A 24,919-nucleotide genomic window follows, 5' to 3' on the forward strand; every position below is an offset into this window, starting at 1 on the left:
TTCTGTAAAAAGGCAAACTTTTCCTGCTAAACATTCTGCAATATTGCTAACAAAAATGTTGAACAGATCTTGCCCTAAAGCATATCCCTGAAGCATCCCACTACTACCCTTCTTTCCTCAAAGTGAATGCCATTTACTGCTACCCTCTATTGTCTATTACGCACAGGCCGATGGAGTAATCTGTGCATTAAGAACATGTGCACTGGACTTCAGCACACAATTTTAACATGCAGATTACACATTTTTTAAACTCCCCGATGCAGTAAGCTAATGCATCGGGATAGGTCAGTACTTATCCGGCTAAGCGTTCCTGACTTCTATTTTTTTTTTTGGGAGGGGTTTAAGTGCCCACGCAGTAGTGCTGGAAACTTAACTGCAAGCCAGAGATGAAGTTAAGTTTCCAGTGCTAAGAAAATTCAAGTTGGGCCAATGCACCTCTCTGCATCAGCACCACTTAATGCCCTCATATGCATGGGATTTCCATGTGAGGGTGCTAAGCACTACTCCTATTTTGGAACATACGTTTTCTGCAGGTAACACTCCTTGCTGCATCAACAGAAAGTCTTGTGCATTGAGATGCAGGTAAAACAGTGGGTTCAGCTGAATGCACCTTTCCGCAGCGGCCTGTCAAATTAGTTATTAATCCAGTCCAGCCCCTTGGGGCCCAGCTCTTGCTGCTCAGTGTATTCATGAGAATCCTGTACAGGGCAATACCAAAAGCTGTGTCGAAATGCAAGTAAACGGCATCCAGGACACATCCATAATCTAATTCTGTGGTCATCCAATCAAAGAAGTCAGTAGCCGCAACACCGGCAGCTTCGAAGGTGGAGGATTAGAGACTGATGGGGCTAAGGTCTAAGGGAAAACAGGTGGATAGAAAATGATCAGCATGGGCTCAGGAAAGGGGAGTGTTCTTGGTGGGGGACAGGGACAGAGAGAGAGTTAATGGGGTGGAAGGAAGAAGAAAAAGTTTGTACACACTTCCTCCCCCCAACTAATCTACCACAATTTCAGGGTGACCACAATTCAGAAGTTCCCAGGTATGTTTGTAGCACACCCTCAAACAGCTGGGAGCAGAGAGATTGAGGGAGGGAGGTAACGCTTCGGGGTCCCTTCCCAGCTTTGCCCTTATCTCCCCTGACCAGCATGGGCCTGCACTTTCCGCATCTCGTCACCACTGAAGATGGCGGCAGCAGCAGCAGCTTCGGGTCTGGGAAGGATGAGGCTGCTCCTGTTCTTGCTGTCGGTTTCCTTCACAATTCTCTGTAAGTATGACTTCCCCCTCTCTGTTCCCCCTTCTCGTACAGAGAGCTAGCTTTATAGTTCCCCGAAGCAGGAGAGAGGGGTATTTGGAGAAAATGCTGATCTCTCTTGAAACTCTGGCACTTTCTGCGTAGAACACGCTTGTGCAGGGAGAGTCACTGTATCCAGTTTCTAAGATCATCATGCTGGGGTTTGTTGCAGCCGATCTCTGGGGCCAACATTCACAAGCAGAGGGGACAGAATTTAGATCCCCTTTGTTTATTTATTACATTTAGTCACATATCTAATATAGCTCTAAGCAATTTAAGGCAGATTAAACATGAATACATAAGCAAAAACATGAATGAGTAAATAACATAGAAACAAAAATATAAAGATAAATAAGATAAAATGGAAGCAATAAAAACATTAATAAGTCTAAGCACCACAGACAGCCTAACCCACTCAGATAAATGCATTTTTTTGTGGGTTTTTTTTAAACTTAAAAGAAAATCTGGGATAAACCAAATGAACAGAGGTAAAGAATTCCATAGTACCGGGTCCTGGCAAGAAAAAGCTGTCTTCAGTCTCTACATACCTCACCTTGCAACGAGAAAGTATTGCCAAAATAATTCCTGTACAGAGTGTAATTCTCTGACTGGACATACCCAAATAACTTGTCTTTTAAAAGCTGAGGGCTGTTCCTAAATAAACACTTGCACAACAATATTAAAACTTTAAAATCCACCTTAAATGAACAGGGAGCCAGTGCAGCATATATAAAACAGGAATGATATGAACTCTTACTCTTAACCCCACGAGAATCCTGGGGGCAGTATTTTGAATGAGCTGTAACCTCTTCAATTGTTTTAAATGCAAACCAGAGCATAAGCAATAGCAGGAATCTATTGTTTATTGTAAACCGAGGTGATGTTATTAACGTGCCGCGGTATATAAAAAAAAATCACTAAATAAATAAATAAATACTAATAACTACTGCAGGTATAAGAGTTGCCAAATTATCTCTGGATGAACAGGGCGAATATTTCTCACGTAACATAACTGATGAAAGTCAGGTTTAGCAGCTGCATTAATCCTTTGAAAACATTTTCTGCCCTTTTCTCTCCTAGAGCTTAGCTCCAAACCCCGGATTCCACTTTCTTCAGTAGTCTCCGCTGTTTGTAGCTTTTCTGACTTTTATCCTAAGAAGTTTTCTCCCAGTGGATGTAAAGGTATAAGCAGAGAATGAGGTGGCAGTGCTCTGCAGCTCAGCTCATCCCTCACTCCCAAAATGCTGCTCCGTGCACCCCATTGTATATGCCTCATATCCAATCCCATCCCCAGGTGGATGTCGATGGGTGACCTACAGATTTCTTCCAATCTCCTTCTCAGAGTCAGGAAGAAGTTTTTACCCAGGGAACATCTATTGCTGGCTGTAATTATTCAGGGTTTTCTTTTCTTTTTTGCCATCTGCTGGATGACTGCTAAGATAATATTTGCCCAAAGTTTGGAAGCTTGGGTGTAGGGGATCTTAAAATCTACAGAACAATTAATGTCAAATAAACAGAAGTGCAATCTACATTATGTCCATAAGGTGGTGCCATTGCTCCATAACATCAAAGAGTCCTCAACTTTTAGTACTTCAAGACCCCCTTACTCCCCTGGTTTTCCTACTCCCCACAATTACTTTTTCCCTGTACGTACTAGGATCAGTCCAGACCGCTGGGTTGTGTCTCCCTTCCAGCAGAGAGAGTCAGAGAAAAAAACTGAAAAGGGCACCCCTCTTAACCTGGTGTGCCACCTGCGATCCCTCAGTATTTTCTCTCACTCTCAGCAGAAGGGTTGACAGAACCTGCGGTCCTGATTTTTCAATTTCTTTAAATTTAGTTACATCGTTTTTTACAGAGTTCTAAGGCTCTGGATGCTTTAGTTAACACCTTTGGCTACAGAAAGTTGGTTGTATAAAAAAAAAAAAAAAAAAAGCTTAGTGCGGTTTTATTTTCCCAGGCTTTTCACTCAGCCGGTAGAGGTAAGGCAGGGGCTGGCAGCTCTAAAAGCCTTGTTCCTAGAGGGCCGTCCCTCTTTGGAGGGGGATTAACCGGTGGGCCGGTCCCTTCCCTTGGCGCCCCGAGACGAGTTTCCTCGGGTGCTGCAGCGTTCCCAGAGCTCCGGAAGGCCGCGAGTCGGCAGGGTATTGTAAGTTCTTCTTTTTTCTTTCCTACTGCGCTGTTTGAAACCCCCCTCCCCCCCCCCCCCGGGATGCCTCGAGGGTATCATGCTCAGCATGTGGGGAGGCGGGCTTGCGCCCACTGCCTCCCCGGCGGGGGGGGGGGGGGAAGGGCTCGTCCGGGGGAGATTTTGGGCCCCTTTTTGCCACGAGGCGTGGAACGGCAATCGTGATCGCGTCCGGGTCTGTCGCCGGCGCGCGCGGGAACGGCAGCCATTTTGTCGGAGCCCTGCCTGCCGACTGGGGGAGAGGATTCTCCGATTTCTCCTCCCAGTCTGAGTCCCGTTCGACCGCGCGATCCGGGGCCCACCCCCTCGGGGAGCCCGGTCCTCCCTCCTCCCCCTCCCCCTCCTCCTCATCTATCGGATCCCTTAAAGGGCCAGTCAGTTTTTTCTTCAAAATTTATTTTATTTATGCATAAGGCTTTTTTGGAGGCGGAAGCTCATCAGCAGGATGAGCAGCCCCCTCCCGTGAAGATTGAGCGGCAGGACACGTCTCTGGATGCCCTTTTGGCCCCTGGGGGGGCTCCGGATCCTGCTCCCTTGGGATCTTTTCTGGATCCTCTCCTCCAAAACCTAGATGGGGGTGTTGATGATTCCGCTCCAGTAAAGGGGGACGACCCCCGGGTTTCTTAGATGTTTCGCCGGGAGGAGTTGGATCCCTTGATCCCCTATGTCCTAGAGGAACTGGAAGTGGAGGCACCAGTCCCCAGTTCGGAGCCAGTTAAGGGGAAACCAGTACTCTCGGGCTGCGTGCCCTGCCCCAAACGTTTCCTTTCCACCCAATGCTTAAGCAGTTGGTCACTCGGGAGTGGGAATCTCCGGACGTGACCCTGCGGGTGGGACGGGCGATGGACAAACTCTACCCTTTACCCGAGGAAGCCTTGGATATCCTCAGGATTCCCAAGGTGGACGCGTCAGTTACTGCGGTCACAAAGCGGACCACCATTCCTGTTACAGAAGCAATGGCTCTTAAGGACTTACAGGATAGTTGGCTAGAGGTCCTCCTCAAGTGCATTTTTTAGGTGTCAGCGCTCTGTGTCAGAGCGGCGGTTTGCAGTAGCCTCATGCAGCGAGCGACCCTCGGGTGGGTCCAGCAAATGCTCACATCACAGGTGTTGCCGCCAGAGGAAGCAGATGAGGCGAATAGGATGGAGTCCACGGTAGCTTACACAACAAATGCATTATATGATCTGTTGCGGGCATCTTCACGCAACATGGCCACTGCATTTTCGGCTAGATGGCATCTCTGGCTCCGGAATTGGTCTGTGGACGTTTCTTCCAAAACTCAGTTGGGTAATCTTCCTTTTAAGGGAAAATTGTTGTTTGGGGAAGAACTCAACACCCTTATTAAGTCTCTTGGGGAGAATAAGGTGTATAAATTGCCAGAAGACAAGCCTAAGTCTTCCAGGCCCTTTGGGGCAGCGCGTTACCATTTCCGAGGACAGTGCAGATTTCAGCAGTCGCAGCCACCCGCTTTTCCCGCCCGACAACAGACTCAGAGAGCTCAGTCCTGGCCTACTTCCTTTCGTGGTCGGAGGCCATTTCGGGAGGGAGGCTCTCAAGGGTCCACCGGAGGTAAGCAGTCCTCTACCAGGTTCCAGTGGTGGGAGGTCGTCTCTTCCTGTTTCTCGAGGAGTGGGTCAGGATCACGTCGGACCAGTGGTTCCTCAAAATCATCGCCCCCTGGTTACGAGTTGGATTTTGCCCGCCCGTTAAGGGATCGTTTTCTGATTTCTCCCGCCGGCTCTCTGACCAAGGAAGAGGTAATCGGGCAAACCCTGAGTCGCTTGAAATCCCTGGGGGCTATTGTTCCGGTCCCTCCAGAGGAGCGCAGGGCCGGTAGGTACTCCATCTATTTCGCAGTCCCGAAGAAGGAGGGGTCCTTCTGGCCAATTTTGGATCTCAAGGCAGTCAACCGAGCACATCGGGTTCCCCGATTTCGCATGGAGACTCTACGGTCGGTCATTGCGGCCGTCCACTCAGGAGAATATTTGGCCTCTTTGGATCTGACTGAGGTATATCTTCACATCGGGATATGCGAGCGCCATCAGAGGTTTCTCTGGTTCATGGTCCTGGGGGAGCATTATCAGTTCCAAGCTCTTCCGTTCGGCTTAGCGACAGAGCCTCAGGTCATCACCAAGGTAATGGTAGTCGTAGCAGCGGCCCTCCGGCGGGAGGGGATCTTGGTTCACTCATACCTGGACGATTGGCTCAACTGGGCCAAATCGGAAAGCCTCTGTCGGGAAGCAGTGAGCAAAGTTCTAATCCAGCTCCAGTCCCTTGGTTGGGTGGTCAACTTTGCCAAGAGCCAGTTGGTACCATTTCAGGTTCTCAACTTCCTGGGAGCACGCTTCGACACCTAGGTAGGCAAGGTCTTCCTCACTCAGGAGAGGAGGCTCAAGTTAGTGGCGCAGATCCGTTGGCTTATGTCCTTACCCCTGCCCATAGTATGGGATTATTTGCAGGTACTTGTTCCATGGCGACTACTCTGGAAATGGTTCCCTGGGCGTGGGCGCATATGAGACCATTACAACGCGCATTGCTTTCTCGGTGGGATCTGAAATCAGAGGAGTTTTGCCTGCCTTTGCCACTGATGGAATCAGCCATGTCCAGTCTCGATTGGTGATTGATTCCGGCCCACTTGTTACAGGGGATGGACCTAGAGGACCTGCAGTGGGTAACAGTCACGACAAATGCCAGCCTCACTGGTTGGGGAGCAGTTTGCCAGTCACAATCTGCTCAGGGTCGTTGGACAAGTTATCAGGTGACATGGTCAATCAATCGCGTGTTTTTCTCCCTCTGGTAGCTCAGTGTGCGGTGCGAGTCTTGTCAGACAACGCGACAACGGTAGCCTACATCAACCGCCAAGGGGGAACCAAGAGCCGGTCGGTGGCCTGGGAGGCCGAAAGGCTCATGACGTGGGCAGAGCGGCATCTGATCCGGTTGGCGGCCTCGCACATAGCCGGGGTGGACAACAGGCAGACTTTCTCAGCCGCCAGCATCTAGATCCCGGCGAGTGGGAATTGTCCGACGCAGCTTTCCAGCTGATCACTCGTCGTTGGGGGGTTCCACACCTTGACCTGATGGCAACTCGGACAAATGCAAAGGCGCCCTGGTTTTTCAGTCATCGGAGAGACCATGGGTCGGAAGGAGAGGACGCTCTCGTCCTTCCGTGGCCTTGCGGCGTACTGCTGTATGTGTTTCCGCCTTGGCCACTAGTGGGCAAGATCGTGCATTGGATAGAGAACCACGTAGGGTCTGTCATTCTGGTACCCCCAGAATGGCCCCGAAGGCCGTGGTTTGCGGATTTGATCTCGTTGGCAATCGGTCCGGTGTGTTTCACCCACCTCCTGAATGTTCTTCGGCAAGGTCCAGTATTTTTCGATCGAGCGGATTGCTTTTATCTAGCAGCCTGGCTTATGAGAGGAGGCAATTGAAGAAGAGGGGATATTCGGATTCGGTTATTTATACCCTCTTGCAAGCACGGAAATCGTCCACGTCATTGGCCTATATTCGTGTTTGGAGAGTTTCCGACTCTTGGTGCCAAGGTTTGAAAGTCTCTCCGCGTCTGGCTTCGGTGGCACACATCCTATCCTTCCTGCAGGAGGGACTGAAGAAAGGTCTAGCTTGCAGTTCTCTCCGGGTGCAGGTCGCGGCATTGGGTTGCCTGCGGGGCAAGATTGATGGCTTTTCACTGGCAGCTCATCCAGATGTGTCCCGTTTTTGTGAAAGGGGCCTAGCTTTTGCGCCCGCCAGTACAACAAATTTGTCCTGCCTGGAGCTTGAATTTAGTTCTCAAGAGCTTATGTGGTCTTCCTTTTGAGCCACTCCGGCGGGCTACGTTGAAGGATTTGACACTCAAGACTGTTTTTTTGGTAGCCATTACCTCCACGCAGCGAATTTCAGAGCTTCAAGCTTTGTCATGTTGGGACCCGTATCTTTGTATTTCGGATTCCGGAGTTTCGCTGCGGACTGTTCCCTCCTTCTTACCCAAGGTGGTATCAGCTTTTCATGTCAATCAGACGGTAGAGTTACCAGCCTTCCCAAATTTGGATCAGACTTCTGCGATGGATAAGGATCTGCATAAGTTGGATGTGCGCCGGGTTCTCCTTTGCTATCTAGAGGTGACCACTGCTTTTCGTTTATCGGATCATTTGTTTATCTTATTGTCTGGTCCTAGACGGGGACACAAAGTATCCAAAACTACGGTTGCTAGGTGGTTGAAGGAGGCCATTTCCTCCACTTGTCTTTGCGCAGGGCGTGCTATACCAGAAGGCTTGAAAGCGCACTCTACCAGGTCTCAAGTGGCCTCTTGGGCGGAGAGCCAGTCGGTCTCGCCGCAGGAGATTTGTAGAGCAGCCACTTGGAAATCCTTGCATACTTTTGCGAAACATTATTGTATGGATGTCTGGAATCCAGAGGTCAACTGTTTTGGCAGCAGTGTTCTTCGTGCAGGACTCTCCAGATCCCACCCCAATTAGGGCAGCTCTGGTACATCCCAGCGGCCTGGACTGATCCTGGTACATACAGGGAAAGGAAAATTGGTTCGTACCTGCTAATGTTTGTTCCTGTAGTACCAAGGATCAGTCCAGACGCCCGCCCTTGGGTTTTTTTGGAGAGTCCGTTTTTTCTGTATGTTTTCTTCCTCCTTCTTACCTCGGCAGAGTTCTTTACAGGCATGGGAGGGAATCTTCTTGATGGCTATGTTATGCGGCAGTACGGTTTGTTTAGTTTACCGCGCGTATTGTTGTAGCCACTGGTTGTTTATGTTTGGGGATTTGTTCTCCTTTATTGGTTATTCTGCTTTGATACCGTATATACTGAGGGATCGCAGGTGGCACACCAGGTTAAGAGGGGTGCCTTTTTCAGTTTTTTTCTCTGACTCCCTCTGCTGGAAGGGAGACACAACCCAGCAGTCTGGACTGATCCTTGGTAGTACAGGAACGAAAATTAGCAGGTAAGAACCAATTTTCCTTTCATGGGCTTTAAGTCCCCCCATGTTTTGTAAACCTCTAACAGGGTAGATAAAACAAGAGGTGTCTGGTGCCTGTTTTGGAGGCACATATCAGTCCCTCTATGGGTCAAGCAGATGGCAGAGTATACCCAGCACAGAGGTAAGGGCAATGTTTGCCAAGTTGGAAAAGGAAACAATCACAACTGTGTGCCCTCCCCACCTTCCTTCAACACTGATACCCAGTCTCTCCCAAACCCACACCTCAGCATAAAGGAGGGTCTCGCATACAAAAAGGTATCTTCATTGCTAGCGTATCCAACAGTCAGAGATTACAAAATAGTATTTATTTATTTAATTCTTTTACTATACCGATGTTCAGGACAAAGTCATATCACCCCGGTTTACATTAAAACATAAGAAAGGAAAGGTAAGTTACATATAACAAGGAAGTAATCAAGATAACCTCAGGAGAACTCCAAGGGTAACTTAGTATAAAAGAAAGTAAGAACTTAAATCAGAACTTAACTCATATCTTAAGGAAGGACAGCGCTAAGGGAGGAGGTAAACAACTGAGGGACAATGGTAATAATAAAATAGTATTTAACAGCAAATTGACTTAAATAGAAAGGGTGACTGCTCAGGTGAGAGGGGGAGGGAAAAGAACAAGAGAAGGGGGGAAAGAGGAAAGGGATGGAGATAGTGATTACAGCATAGTTCTGAACCACTAACTGCATCAGGAATCTGAGATTGTGTGTATTAAAATACAAAAAACACTGCAACTCTGCCACAATATGCAGAACTTGAACAAAATGTATCTTATCAACTGTATACCTCTTCTCCTCTACAGAGAACTTACTTAAAGTGTCCCGCAACTCAGGGGCCATTGCAAGGAAATTTGCTGCCTAAGGCAAAGAATGAGATGGCTCCTTCTCTCACCCCCACTCACCCCATCAGTCTCCCTCCTTCAAAACCCCTGACCCTACCAGTCCCCCTCTCTCTCCTTCTCATCCCAACTGTCCCCACCAGTCTCCCTCTCTTCCCTCCATACCCGTCCCCACCAATATCCCGCTCTTACCTCTCCTCACCCTCCCGCCTGCTGAGACTGCCGCCACTGCTCCAGCTCCCCCCGCTGGGATCGCCACCGCTTTCAGCTATTGGATTTTGGCACAAGGCAGTGGGGCCTGGGCAGGAGCACGGGGCGCCCTTTTCTGGGGCCAGGCGGGTCATCCAGATGGGTCTCCTTTCGGGGCCGACCCCGCCACTCAGGAGTACCTGAAAAGAGGTTTCCTCGTTACCTGTTAGAGGCTCCCCCCCCCCCCCCCCTCCCTTGTATGTATTGATGACGCTTATTTTATTGCTCGGGCGCTCCCTGGACGGCTAGGGCAGGCGCAGCAAGGACAGGTGCTGGGGGCAGGCACAGCATGGACAGGTGCTGGGGGCAGGCGCAGCAAGGACAGGTGCTGGGGGCAGGCACAGCATGGACAGGTGCTGGAGGCTGGTACTGCATGGCAAAAGAGGGGCTGCCGAAGCTCACGCCACGAAGAGGGCTGCCTACCCCATTAAGCGAGCAGCCACCCAAGACGGCTGTAAAAGCCCAAGCGGAAAAGGCACAGAAAGCTTGGAGCAGAAGCAGAGTTGTACTGCCCCCATTCAAAAAATGCCCATATATATATATATATATATATATGGGCATTTGCATATACTGAGTCTCTGAGGTATGCAAATATATCTCATGCATATTCATTGTGGATATCCTGAAAACCCGACTGGCTGTGGGGTCCCTAGGACAGGCTTGGGAAGACCTCCCTCACAGTTCCTTAAAAGAAACTGATAACAAACCCCACAATATGTTGCACTATATAACCCCCCCACTCCCAATGCTTAACCTTGAATGTCATCCATTCACAAGTCTTAGTCACGCCCCCACAAATCTTTTCAGTTGACTGCAATACTTCTAAAAATCCAAAATTGAATAGAGGATAGTGACAGTGCTTCTCACAAATTTCCAAGTACAAAATCTGCACTCTGACAGTGACCTAAAACCCTAGGAAGCGGTCAATGGACTACCCTACCCAAAATTAGTCCTGGGGGAATTCTGCGCTACTGCGGAGCGCAGAATTAGTGCGGAATTCCCCCCCCCCAGAGCAAAATTGCCATTTTCTGTACAGAATTGCCAAATTCTGTGCAGAAAATAGCAGAGGAGACCCTGGCATGCCGCAAACGGAGCGCATGAAGATGAAGGCCCGCATGTGCCGCAGGACGTGTTCCACTCGTGGCGAGGATGGAAGGCCCCCATGTTCCGCGAACGGAGTGTATTCCCCTCACAGCGAAGATAAAGGCCCTGGTGAGAGAGAATGTGTGTGTGTGTGTGTGTAAGAAAGAGGAGGGGGTGTGAGGGAGGAGAGGGGAGGGGAGGGTGAGAGCAGGGAGAGGGCTGTGAGAGGGGAGAGTGAGAGAGAGCATGGGAGGTAAGAGTGGCGGGGGGGTGCTTGAGTGTGGGTTTCAGAGAGAGGGAGCCTATATGAGAAGATTGTGAAGGAGTGTCTATGTGTGTGAGAGATTGGGAGCTCATATGCATGTGAGGGTGCTAGCCTGTGTGAAGGGATTGTGTGTGTGTGTGTGTGAGACAGTGCCTGTGTGAAGGGGTACGTGAGAGAGACATAGGTAGCCTGTGTGAGGATGTATGCGTGAGAGAGAAAGGTAGCTTGTGTGGGTGTGTATGCAAGAGAGAGGGACCTTGTATGAGGGGATGTGTGTGTGCAAGAGAGTGAGGGAGCCTGATGAGGGTGTGTGTATGTGTATTAGAGAGAGAGGGAGCATGTGTGTGAGAGAGGGAGCCTGTGTGAGGGGCAGTACTGAGAATGGGGTCAAACTCTGGGACTGGCGATAGAGTGGAAGGGGTTGAGCCTAGAGGTGGAGAGGAGAGATACTGGCAGGTGGAAGAGTCGGGGCCTGAGAGGGCCAAGTGGCCAGGGGAGTAGGGACTGGGAAGAGAGAGAGTGGAAGAGACCCTCTTACAGTGAATCTCTAGGGAAATTCTGCTCAAAATATTTAAAATTCTGCATCTCTAAGTAATAACTTTTTTCTGTATTAATTAAAATGTAATTACTTAAAGACTCATGATCCGGGTACGTACAGGGAAATTGTGTTATTTTGACCAATATAAAGTTTGCAGATTTTTTTTGTTTTTGTGCGCAGAATTCCCCCAGGAGTACAGAATCCTCCAGTGAAGCAGGGCCTCTCTTAAAGCCCGGTCATATTTTATTTTGCAAAATGTAATCTTTTATTTCATCCAGCCTAATTTTCTAACATTACCCCCCACCCCCTGAAAGAAATACAATTTATATAAATGTAGAAAAGCTCTGTGGCTTTGTTTTTCTATCACTATCACTCCTTTCTGCTTTGTTGATGATGAAACAGATGGCTCCTCTCCTCTCTTGCACCTTCATGGGGGTGAAAGGGACTGGGGGAAGAGCCCCACTCAGCTCCGACTCCTCTCTGCTTCAGTCAGGCAGGGAAAAGGAAGCAGGCCTGCTGGTTGGTTCCTGAGACTCCTCTCCGCTTAGGCCAGGAAGGGTGAAGGAGGCCATATAGTGGGCTGCTTCCTGCAGTGCTGTCTTCTGCTCCCACCTCCCAGATTCAGAACCATTGTCCTAGTCACTGGGATTTTGTAAATGAAAATTTTTATAGCACTAAATGCTTGTTCCCAGGAAAAACAGTCCAGCTTAGAATTTTTTTATATCTTTTATTGTACCAACCAAAAGAAATGTTACATTGATGTTATTGTGTTAGCTTGCAGGACCTCATGGGTCCTTGCTCCAGCTGCCTCTGAGATCAGTCAAACCCATCAAATGTTTTTGATCACCTGAGGATGGGATTGCCAACTGGACATTATTAGAACAGCCTGGCTGGTTTTAATTGAAGGGGGTTGGCAGCTGGCAGGACCTTTAAGCCAGCAATATACTTGTTAGCAAGTATATTACTTGCTGCCTATCTTCCTAGCAGCAGACACCTCTCCCCCCTCCACCCATAACTCCCAAAGGGGACAGTCCTGGGCCTGTTAAGGTGGAAGCACCAAAATAATTTAAGCGAGCACCGGATGGCTTATCCCCCAGGCACTCTCAGCCTGCTGCTACTGCCAGTGGGCCCAGGAGTGGACTGAACAGTTTCCCATGATATGAAGGGAGGGCCTTGGAAAAGCCTGCAATGAGAGAGAGGAATGGACAGAACAATGGAGCGGAGGGGTTGGCCTTATTGAGGCACGGGGTCTGAGTTGGCAACTTTACCCGAGAAAAGTTCAATAGTAGTCTCAAAAACTTGCATCTTTAGACATTTGCAAGCCTTATAAGAGTACCTAATTATATATTTTTTGGCAGGTTAACTGGTTTCAGTCTCTGAGGTAATACATCTTTGTGAGCTATGCCAAAACCTATGCTCTTCTCACAGCTGCAGACACCCTAGCCATTGTGGGGCCTAAGCTGATGACCGTGCAGACGGGGCAAGACGTGTGGCTGACGTGTCTAATCCGAACGATTGGTCATGACCTTGACCAGAACTATCTGTTTATACGCTGGACAAAGGGTGGATTCGACAAGGCTATCTTTAATGGCACAGCTCGGTACGGGCGGCCGGGAGCCAGATTGCCCATAGAAGAGCTCAGAAAGGGGAATGCCTCACTCTTCCTACCCTCCGTGACACAGAATGACAGAGGGCTGTATCTCTGTGAGATCCGCTACCCTGAATCCTATGCCCAACACACAGTGGATCTGCAAGTCCAAGGTGAGGTTGGTGGTAACATTGCTAGCAGAGTTTTTGAAGTCAAAAGGCTTCAAGGACCAAAAAAAAATAATAAAAATACAGCCCTGTTGGTTTCCAGAGCAGCATCAGGGTAAGCATCATGGGAGTGGGTCATTAACCCAGTCCCCCAAAGAGCTTACCCTCCAAATATAGGGAGGTTAAGTAAACACCTCCCTATTGGATAGCAGATAGAGGAATACAGCTGAGATCTCAGAGGTCACAGCTCTTTATTCTGTTCTCTGCTATGCAATACACTGGACAGCTAGGATCTGCCACTTATCCTGAGCTGTATCTGGAGAAATTTCAGAAGAGCACTTGAATTTGACCTGTCACTGTCTTTGTTATAAATAGGGTTGACAATTTTTAAAAACAGAAAATCTCAGGGACCTGGTCAGTTTTTCTTGGTCCTTCTATCTCCACCATGCCATGTCCCAAGACTTTCTCTTATGAAGCAAAGGCTAGTCTTGGCTTTAAATGTGGTGGCAGTGAAGATGCGCAGGTCAAGGACTGAGAGAGGGTGCAATCTGCTCCCAGGACCGGCTGCTCCTGGCTTCCGTATGAAAGATGAGGCTAGGGAGCAGAGCATGAGCTCCCTCGGGCCTTGGCCTGAGTTCTCTCACTACCTGCGGGAGAAGGGAGAGCAGTGGCAGCATGGAGAGTAAGGAGTTCTGTGGGAGGGTGGGGGTGGAGGAGTCACCCCCAGGGAAGGCATATAGGCATGGAGAGGCCAGTGGCCGGCAGAATACCTAAAAGTTCTTCCAGCTGCTGGCTTTCCTGAATGAAAACTGGCCAGGCTGGCCAAATGCTGGCCATTTTGCAGGGCCAGTGCAAGCGTATTTGCTGCTCTAGATGAACATAGAAACATAGAAATGACGGCAGAAGGAGACCAAACGGCCCATCCAGTCTGCCCAGCAAGCTACGCACTTTATCCATTTTCCCCCCCCCCCCTTTTTTTTTTCTCTCCCACCTGTTACTATTGGCTTCCAGTACCCTCCAGCCCTAACTCCCCTCCACCCCACCACCAATCTAGAGAGCAGCTCCGTATCTGCATCCAGGTGACATCCAGCTCAATTAGGGGTAGCAACTGCTGTAACAAGCAGGCCACACCCTTACCCCATACTCTTACCCACCCCTGTTTTTATTTTTTTTTTGTTTGTTTTTTGTTTTTTTTTTTGGAGATAGCAGCCCTCCATCCTTCCGCTCCGTGAAGGTGGAACACCAACTACTGGCCACTGGCATCCTGCTCCGTGAATGCCTCTGTGGCTACTGCCGCTCCGTGCAGTGTTTTGCTGCCTCCACTTTATTCACGCCCTCTAGACTTGATGGATCCACAGTGTTTATCCCATGCCCCTTTGAAGTCGTTCACAGTTTTAGACTTCACCACTTCCTCCGGAAGGGCATTCCAGGCATCCCCCACCCTTTCCGTGAAGAAATACTTCCTGACATTGGTTTTTAGTCTTCCTCCCTGGAGCCTCAGCTCGTGACCTCTGGTTCTGCTGATTTTTTTCTGATGGAAAAGGTTTGTCGTTGTCTTTGGATCATTAAAGTTTTTCAAGTATCTGAAAGTCTGAATCATATCACCCCTGCTCCTCCTTTCCTCCAGGGAGTACATATTTAGATTGTTCAATCTCTCCTCGTATGTCATCCGATGAAGACCCTCCACCTTCCTGGTCGCCCTTCTCTGTACCGCTTCAATCTTGTCTCTGTCTCTTTGTAGATACGGTCTCCAGAACTGAACACAGTACTCCAGGTGAGGCCTCACCAAGGACCTGTACAAGGTCTATGCTTCTGCCTTCCCCCTTACACACTTGCCTATTGGTAGCAATTCTGACCCAGACTCTCTTGCCTTGCTACACCTCTCATTTTCCTCTCGCCCACTGCCAAGTCCTGCATCCCCCTCCCTCTGCCCGCTGTCCACAGTGCTCAGTATCCCTTCTCTCTCTCTCCCACTGTCCACTGCTCAACGCACTACTCTTGGCGGTTTACAATACGCAATCACACATGGCTCCCCAGCATCTATGAATGTCACTTCTATAATACAAAGCACACTGGTAATTTTTAATTCAATTTGTAATCCCACAAAAGATTTCCTTACTGTAGAGTTTTCATCTCCAGAAAATTATTTTTCTCTCTCTTTCCAAGTGTAATTTTTCCTCAACACACTTTAACATTTCTGTCTGTACTATATATGCTACTCTAAGCAGATTGATGGTTTCTAATTTGTTCTTATGCATTACTGTTCCCTGGTAGAAAGCGGGGGGAGAGGGGGTTTTGCTGGATTTCTGCTCGATTGCAGCTAAGCTAGTTTCTTAGCAATTTGCAGTTTCTCTCGTTAACTCTATTTTATAAGAAGCAAAGAAAATAAAATAAAGAAAAGGAATACACTATCCCTGTCTTAACCACTGAAGAAGCAACACTTATGAGCCCCTGCTCACAATCTTATGATACTTATGTTGCTTCTTCAGTTACGATCCTTCATAGGTTGCTTCTAGAGTCTCAAGCATTTTCTGGGCCCTCAGTACCTTTGATTCAGCTGTTTCATCTAATAATTGCATTGCATCATCATATGGAGGGGGTTCTAGGGGCATTTTCTTAGTAATTGCTGTTTTAATCAGTCTTTGCACCAATCCTCACACACATGGGATAATACAACATCCTAGTGCCACTAATACTCCCGCTACTACTATTAAGGAGGTGAATATTGATACTGCTAAATCCTTCCACCTTCCAAACCATGACTCCAACCACCCCATGAGTGAGGTATCTATCCCAGAGTTCTCTGCTAGTTCCTTTGCTAGAGTAGTGAGACCTTCTAAGGCCCTGGTAATCGTTCCATCTGGGGCAGTATTATTGCATATATAAGTGCAGCATTCTCGCCCTAGCATTACATATACTCCACCCTCTTTAGCTAACATTATTTATTTATTTATTTTAATATACCTGAGGAGTCCCGCTAGTAATACACTACTGCCAAAAGAACTGGCCTCCGGAACACGGACGTCCAGGTGGTAATGCTTAGCAAAGGTTTGTAAAGACTTCCACGTCGCCGCCCGGCAAATCTCTTGCGGGGAAACACACTGGCTTTCAGCCCAAGATGTCGCCTGGGTCCTGAGCGAATGAGCCTTCAGACCTTCCGGAACCGCACGACCTTGCCCTATATAGGTCGAAGCTATGGCCTCCTTTAAACATCGGGCAATGGAAGTTTTCGAGGCTGGAAGCCCTCGCTTTGGCCCACTCCATAAGACAAAAAGATGGTCTGACAACCGGAACTCAATAGTCACTTCCAGATACCGGAAGAGAACTCTACGAACATCCAGTTTCCAGAGATCATGACCCTGTGGGGAGTCCCGATCTAGATCAGAGAAAGCTGGTAACTCTACCGACTGATTCAAATAAAAGGCAGAGACTACCTTCGGACGAAAGGAGGACACTGTCCAAAGCGATACCCCAGACTCCGAAAAACGCAAAAACGGTTCCCAGCAAGATAAAGCCTGAATCTCCGATATCCGCCTGGCCGAACAAATCGCCACAAGGAACACTGACTTGAGTGTTAAATCTTTCAAAGTAGCCCTTCACAGTGGCTCGAACGGCAAACTGCAGAGGCTGCGGAGCACCAAATTCAGACTCCACGAAGGATAGACAGGACAGACGGGGGGCTTGAGATGCTTCGCACCTCTCAAAAACCGAGACACATCTGGATAAGCCGCTAGGGACGCACCGTCGACCTTACCCTATAAGGAACTTAGGGCTGCAACTTGCACCCGCAGAGAGCTGTACACTAGGCCTTTTTTCAAACCTGCTTGAAGAAACGCAAGAATCTGACCAACTGAGGCTCTTAGAGGCGAGACATTCAGTCTAGCACACCAGAGATCAAACACCTTCCAGACACGGACATAAGTGAGCGAAGTGGAAGTCTTGCATGCCCTAAGGAGAGTAATGATGACAGACTCCGAGTAACCTTTCTTCCTCAATTGCCTCCTTTCATAAGCCAAGCCGCCAGACAAAAGCGATCCGCCCGATCGAAAAATATGGGACCCTGCATTAGCAAATTTGGAAGATGGCCGAGACGCAAGGGGCAGTCCACTGCCAAGTTGATTAGGTCCGCAAACCATGGCCGCCTCGGCCACTCTGGTGCAATGAGAATGACCGACCCTGGGTGGTTCTCTATGCGTCTTAGAACTTTTCCCACCAACGGCCACGGAGGAAACACATACAGTAGGATGTTGCTTAGCCATGGGAGGACCAAGGCATCTACGCCTTCCGCCCTGTGTTCCCTCCGGCGACTGAAGAAATGCGCCGCCTTTGTGTTTCTTAGCATTGCCATCAGATCCAGGCGGGGAACCCCCCCACTGATGAGTCAAGAGCCGCATTGCGACCTCCGACAGTTCCCACTCTCCGGGGTCTAACTGTTGACGGCTGAGAAAATCGGCTTGTATATTGTCTACTCTGGCTATGTGCGAAGCCGCCAGGCGAGACAGATTCTTCTCCACCCAGACCATCAGCTCGTCTGCCTCCTGGGTGACTGGCTGACTCCTCGTGCCACCTTGACGATTGATGTATGCCACTGTTGTGGCATTGTCGGACAGGATCCTTACCGACTGATAGCGAACTAGCGGAAGAAAGGCATGTAGAGCGAGAACTGCCTGAGTCTCCAACCGATTGATCAACCACCGAGCTTCCTGCGGGGTCTACTGGCCTTGCACTGACCGCGCTTGACACACTGCCCCCCATCCGGAGAGGCTGGCATCTGTGGTTACGATGACCCACTGAGGGCTCTCCAGGTCCATCCCGTGATGCAGGTGGTCCGGAACCAGCCACCATGCTAAGCTGTCCCTGGCAGGGTTTACCAATGGTAACGGCACCTGAAAATTCCCCGACATGGGGTCCCAGCGAGAAAGCAATGCTCTCTGCAAAGGTGTCAGATGTGCGAAAGCCCAGGGTACCAAGTCCAGCGTAGAAGCCATAGAGCCAAGAACCTGCAAATAATCCCACACCGTGGGGAGCTGCATGTGTAACAACCGCTGAATTTGATCCGTCAATTTGTTGATCCGGTCCTGGGGAAGAAACACTTTTTGCCGACAGCTGTGTCGAACCGAGCGCCGAGGAATAGCAAGCGTTGCGAGGGAGTCAGCTGGCTCTTGGAGAAGTTGACGACCCAACCCAATGAGTGAAGACACTCCAAGACCGAATGTACCGAATGTTTAAATAAATGCACAAGAAGTGGGTCTTTTAGAACAGAAAGGAGGCTTTTGAATGAGGGGGTCATGGGTTGAGAATGAAAGGGATTAGAATCAGGAATAATTTAAAGAAATATTTTTTGCAGACGTAGCAGTGGACCCTTGGACCGGCCTGACGGAGTGGGATGGAAGAAGAAGAGTACTCTGCTGTGAAGAGGTAGGCCGGAAGGCAGAGCCAAACTGGACGTAGAGCCAAAGTCTTCACCCTGGAGACCCAAGATCCCCCCGGGAAGAGCCCGTGAGGACCCGGGCCGCTGGGACATAGGTGGCAGCGAGACTGGAAGAAGAGATGACGTCTTCACCCTGGAAGCCCGAGATCCCCCCGGGAGGAGCCCATGAAGAGGACCCGGGCCGCTGGGATTTAGGCGAAGGCAGCGAAAAGACGAGAAGACAAACCAAGGTCAAGGCGGGCGGCAGACACGGAGAGTCAGAAGCAGGCAGGAGTCAGGAACCAGGGAAGCAGGCCAGGAGGAGTCTGGAATGGAAGCTGAAGATCCGGAGCTGGAACTGAAGCGGAACCAGGAACAAGAACAGAAGATCCGAAGCTGGAACTGAAGCGGAACCAGGAACAGGAACCAAGTGAAGATCCAAGCCATGAAGAGAACAGCACAGTGCAACCAACACCCAGCAGGGAATCTCATTGCAAGGCGATTTGTTCAGTCAGACGCCGGGCTTAAATACTTGCCGGCGTCTGATGTCACTCCTGGGGGCGGCCCGCAGTCTGGCGGGAAAAGCCCTTTAAAAGGCACCTCCTTGCACGCGCGTGTGCCTAGGTGGGGAGGGGGCCTGGTTTTGAGGCTCGACTGCGTCTCCCTTGTGGAGACGCCGCTGCGAGAAGGCCTGAGCAGGCCCGACCAGCAGCGGGTCCCGTTGTCGGCGGACCGGGAAAGAGAACTCGAGCCCAGCGAGCAGCGGGCCCCATCGTCGGCACCCCAGAGGAGGAAATAAGGGCCCGGTCGCGAGACTTGCGACCTGGACCGCAACAATATTTATTTACAGAAAGTGTGGTGCACACATAAAAACGATGGTAGATGCAAAGAGCAGCCTCCTTGATGAGGTGGTGGAGACAAGCAGAGCTGTAGCTATCCTGTCACTGTTGTGGCCTCAGCCATAGGTGCCATCACACGAAAACTATTGGACTCCAGCCTCCTCTTCCCTCCCTCTGCCCTGGCAGTAAATAGCAACGCAACCAGTGACGCTTCGAAAACAATTGATCTCCTCCTCCTTCCTCCCGCCGGGCCAATGAAGGACAGCGCGGTACACGCTCCTGACTCCCCCGCCCCGGGGCACAGACGATGCCTAGCTGCCTACAATGGACTGTCTGGCAACTCCTTCTTCCTAACCAAATCTTAATGTAGGGTTGAAGCTTAGGGACAACGAAGGATAGGGACCAAGGGGTTCCCTATATAATGTACTAGGTTAGGGGCCACTTTCATATAAATGAGTAAAGTTAGAGAAAAGCCTGGTTTTCCAAATACCTATATAAGAAGAACAGAAAAGTGGAGAAATGTTTTAACCAAAGCAAGGTAAATTTTAAAATCTGCAAAGTAAAATGTCTAATATTACCTTGAAAATTGAGCTACACTGGTCTCTATGGCATTCAGGAAGTTCAATCTTTTTTTTTTTTTTTTTTACCAATTATGGGGCATTTTTAAATAGAGGAAACTCAATAAATAAAGAGGCTGGGATGTAAAAACAGTATGCAACTACCAATATAGTATTGCACCCAAATGTACTTCTCACACCATCATGACAAAAAACTTTTTTTTTTTAAACTATTTTTTATTTAGGAAGAAAAGACTTCAGATGCCAAGCCAGTGAGAACTCACAGACTTGGTTGCCAGACGAAATCATAAGTCAGAAAAACCTGCTTTAAAAAAATTTTTTATGCGTTGAAACCCTACTGCAATGTGTTCCTTAAAAAGTGATTTTAATGTTATTCTTTTGCAGAAAAACTTTCAAACTTGACCTCAGAAGCATATGTCTGTCTCTAACTTGTGTTTCTTTACAGAAACGCGGAAACATGAAAGAATTCAAAGCTTATATATATGTTGTTAATTGCCATGAAATATACTTAGCTTGTACGTGATGAACCAGTGGCGTACCGCGAGGGGGGGAAACCAATGCCCCGGGGCGCTGGTAGCCGATAGAGGGAGGCCTATGCAGCCGCTAGAGGTACCCATCCCATTGGAGTCTAAAAAACAGGAAGACAGGCCACACGGCTGCCGGTGGACCTCATCCCACAGACAGCTGAGCAGGGAAGTGTGCCATTCCTTTCCTGTTTGCCAGCCACTGTTCCCTCTAAGCTGCGCTTGGCCACACACAACTTTTTTCGCAGCCGCGCACAGCAGGAAGATCAGCGGAGCAGGGTGGAGCTCATCCTACCACAGCCTGAAGAAAACAAGTCACCTCCAAGTTTCTCCAGGTGCTCCTTCTCCTTCCTGCCTGCGCAGGAAGAAAAACGGTGCCAGAGCTGAGCGGGCAGGAAAAGTGGAAGAAAAACTGTGCCAGAGCTGAGCAGGCAGGAAAGAGGAGGAGCATCAGCTTGCATGCAGAAGAGGAGCAGTGACTTGTGACAGGACCGCTGCAGATCCTACCTCGCGGTGGCCTGAGAAGAGGACGCCCGCTAGCAGGGCCACTGTGGATCTCACCTTGCGGTGGCCTAAGAAGATCAGAGCCGCCACGGAGCCCACCCTGCTGCGACCCACAAAGAGGAGGCCCAGAGGCGAGATGGAGGCTGAGGGCCTGCAGAGTATGTGTGAGTGTGAGTGTGAGTTGAGAGACTCTGGTACAGATTATGTAACCTGCGCGCGTGGGGTACATTTGTGTGTGCTACCCAGGGCGAACAAATGTACACCCGATTTTATAACATGCGCGCGCTTCTACTCGCATGTTATAAAATCCGGGGTCGGTGCGCGCAAAGGGGTGCACACTTGTGCACCTTGCGCGCGCCGAGCCCTAGGGGAGCCCCGATGACTTTCCCCATTCCCTCCAAGGCCCTCCAAGGCCGCTCCAAAATCGCAGCAGCCTCGGAGGGAACTTTCCTTCCGCTCCCCCCCACCTTCCCCTCCCTTCCCCTATCTAACCCACCCCCCAGCCCTACCTAAATCCCCCCTACCTTTCTTTCACGATTTATGCCTGCCTCTGGCATGCGTAACTTGCGCGCGCCAGCCAGCTGCCGGTGTGTCATCCCCCGGCACAGCCACTGTGCCGGAGGCCTCAGTCCCACCCCCGGACTGGCGCCCCGCCCCTTCCCCCCTCTTTTTCAAAGCCCCGGGACATACGCGCATCCCGGGGTTTGCTCGGCGCGCGCAGGAGCAGGTTTTCGGGGTTACGTGCATAAGTTACGCACATAACCCTTTGAAAATCTGCCCCTGTGTGTGGGAGTGAGAGCCTGTATGTTCAGAGAGACAGCATTTGAGAGCCTCTGTGTGTGTGAGACAGCATGTGAGAGCCTGTGTGTGTGTTTGAGGGAAGAAGACAGGTGGAAAGAGAAGAAACAGAAAAAAAAGAGACCCTGTAAAAGAAATTGGCAGAAGACCATGAAAGGGAACGTGGAAAAAAAAAAAGCCTGTGAGCAACCGATTAGAAAATTAAGATCAGATAGCAAACGTAAATTTAAAAAAATTTGAGTTTTTAGTGATTGGCATATGTTATCTTTGGGAATGTGCAAGAGTAGCACTTTCATTATGCTGATCTTGCAATATGTGAGATCAGCACGGAGGAACTGAAAGCCCTGCAAATTTTTAAACTGTTAGACCTGCACAGGGGAGGCAGCAAACGGGCTTTAGTGCTAGTAGTTACAATTGACTCCTCCCCAATAGCCACGTGACAGCAGCAGCAGAGGAAGGAGAGAGGCTCTCAGGCTGCTGGCAAAAGAAAGAGAGGAGTCTGCTTTCAGTATGCGCATGTGTATGAATGAGTCTGCCTGGGGGGGGGGGGGTGTCAGTCTGTGTATGAGTATGAATGGGTGCATTCTTGGACTTGCTCTCTGTGTGAGAATGGGTGCCTGCCTGTGTGTGTGTGTGTGTATGTATGTGTGTGTGAGAATGAATATGTGTGTGTGTGTGAGAATGAATGTATGCATGCCGGGGAGATGTGTGTGAGAATGAATGGGAGCTTGCCTAGGTGTGTACTTATATGTATGTGAGGGAGCCAGTGAGAGTAAGACGTGTTTATATGAGAGAATCCAGAGGAGAGAGAGAGCCTGTGCATGAGAGTGTGTCTGTGTGTGTGTGAGAGAGAGAGAGGTTGTGGGTGTGTATAAGAGAATGTATGTGTGTGTATGTGACAGTGTATGTGTGAGAAAGAATGGACATGCGAATATGTGTGTACTAGGATAAAGTTTGTGTGCCCCCCTAGCCCCCTAATCCTTGATAATTTCAGGGTGACTGGAAATTTAGAGTTCCCAGGTATGGACAGCAGGAACTTTTTTAAAATCCTTATTAGTTTTAATTATTGGGTGTTATTTAATGTCTGCTGTTTAGAAATATTTTATTGGTGCTTGTGAGATTTTTAAAATATGACTAATTAATAGATGTTATTCTATTCATCAGTACTTTTGAAATATTTATTCTTTTATCAGTATGGTTTTACTATTATAATTGATGCTTTATTTCTTGAATTTATTGGTTTTATGAGGAATGGTGGTTCTGTTTTTCCATTGTTACACACAGAATCTTGGAGTTTCCATTTCAGTTTTTGTCTAATTTGTGATCCTTTATTGTATATTTGGTGAAGGTCTGTCTCTGCTCTGTGTGTGTAACCAAGATGAGAGATTCTGCTAGCGTGTAGAGTCTGTGTAGGGATCTATAGCAATCAGGTTTGTTTTGTTTCCCCAGTAGGTGATATATTGGTATTCTGGGACCTGTGATTTTTCACAGGTAGGGTTATTGTTGTTTGAGTCCTTGGTGTTATTACTGTTATGTTACGATGGGATTGCAGTATAGATTTTGAGTGTCTTTTTTGTGGGGTTCGTGTTAGTTCACAAAGTCTGGCAGTGGAAGGTGTTTGTGCTGCTATTACTGAGAGGTGACACCAGAATTTGAAAATATCATTTTGTATGATGAGCTGTAAGGGAAACATCCAAGCTCCATTGTGTGGGGAATTTCTGTGGATGCACAGAACTGGAGGTGCAGGATTTGTATTGACATTCTGTCCCTTCCTGTATTCATTCCAGACTTCACTCCCATAGCCACATAGAATTAGTCGAATGAAGCTATCAAATAATTTTAACAGTAGTTTTACTAAAAGTGTGAAAATAGCCAGTTTTTTAAAATTATGCAGAAGACCCTTGGGACTTTCTTATTAAGACTTTTTTATAGCCAATTTTAAAGCAGGGAGGCCATGCTATGGAGGTGGGTGTGATGAGAAAATGTCATTTTAGCTCCCCTCCTCCCCAATTCTTCTTTCTAGAGATGCCACAGATTTTCTTGGCCCTAAGCATTAGTACAAGAAGGATGGGGGGGATGGGGGTGCTGGAGAGGCACACAAATGCATTGGCCCCCGGGCACCGGAGACCCTCAGTGTGCCACTGCTCTCTCCTGATTTCTGAAACACACTACAGGTACCAGGAATTATTCCCGGCTGCTGATAACTGATGGCCATTTCTCTTCCCAGCTGCCAAGAGCCCTGCCTGTGAACCCAGGTGCGGAGAGGAGCAGCAGCTGCGGCAGCAGCAGGTCGATGAGGAGTCATGGCACCGGGTGAAGTGGTTTCTGCAGGTGGGAATGGTGCTGGGCGTCCTGCTGATCGGGCTGGTGCTGGCAGCAGGAATCGCTGTCGCCTTGAAGGGATGAACTGAATGAGAAGGGTCCGAGCACTCTGCACCATGGGCAAATGCCTATCTCAGGCTGTGGGATATGTTTGTACCACGGGGTGTACCCACCTTGTATTGCGGCAAGCACCCGTCTTATATTGTGGGATATGTTTCATGCAATGAAATGCCAGTTGCTCTTGGTCTGTACTTTTTCCTAAAAATAACACTTTCCCACCCCCGCCTGCCCCCCTCTTCTTTCAGAGATGACTTGAGATGGGCACGGCTCTCTCGCAGAATCTTTTTTTTTTTTTAGCATTATGTAATTTTTGCAGAACTGCTGTGGCGTTTGTTCTTTTACTGCCTTGTCATGTGCTGCATGTTTTTTTGTTACTCACCTAGAAGTGTTGCAAGAGCAGGCACCACAATGTCTAAATAAAGAAGTAAAATAAATAAATACAACAGACAGTAAGCAATTAAGTGGCTTCTCTGTGTCCGTCTATCGACTGTAGTAGTATTGGCTTGCACTGCCCAGCAGTCTGTGCTGATGGCAATTGGTACCCAGGGACCAGCCGACTGAAAGAAAGCAACATCCACTTCTTGTCCAGGATCCTTCCTCCTCTCTGGGTCCGTCTACAGTCTTGGGTTGGTTCAGTTTGGAGGAACAAGGTGCCCAGACAATGCCAAACGATAGCATTGTTCTGC

The 24,919-nt window shown here is 49.0% G+C and overlaps 1 protein-coding gene across 3 annotated transcripts; it reads left to right on the forward strand.

Annotated features, from left to right (window-relative positions):
- Positions 1-1,108: 1,108 nt before the first annotated feature.
- On the forward strand, positions 1,109-24,686 carry LOC115094246. 3 transcript variants are annotated; one of them, XM_029607084.1, is made up of 4 exons: positions 1,109-1,265; positions 12,872-13,204; positions 14,940-14,972; positions 24,079-24,686. In XM_029607084.1, exons 1-4 carry the CDS (start codon positions 1,184-1,186, stop codon positions 24,255-24,257), a joined length of 627 nt encoding a protein of 208 aa, XP_029462944.1. In that variant the 5' UTR covers positions 1,109-1,183; the 3' UTR covers positions 24,258-24,686. The 3 variants fall into 3 exon arrangements, with proteins under 3 accessions (XP_029462944.1, XP_029462945.1, XP_029462946.1); XM_029607086.1 differs by having other exon boundaries at positions 1,167-1,265; positions 12,802-13,204; XM_029607085.1 differs by lacking the exon at positions 14,940-14,972.
- Positions 24,687-24,919: the final 233 nt, after the last annotated feature.

This window comes from Rhinatrema bivittatum, chromosome 6 (genome assembly GCF_901001135.1).
Source record: "Rhinatrema bivittatum chromosome 6, aRhiBiv1.1, whole genome shotgun sequence".
Taxonomy (NCBI): domain Eukaryota; kingdom Metazoa; phylum Chordata; class Amphibia; order Gymnophiona; family Rhinatrematidae; genus Rhinatrema; species Rhinatrema bivittatum.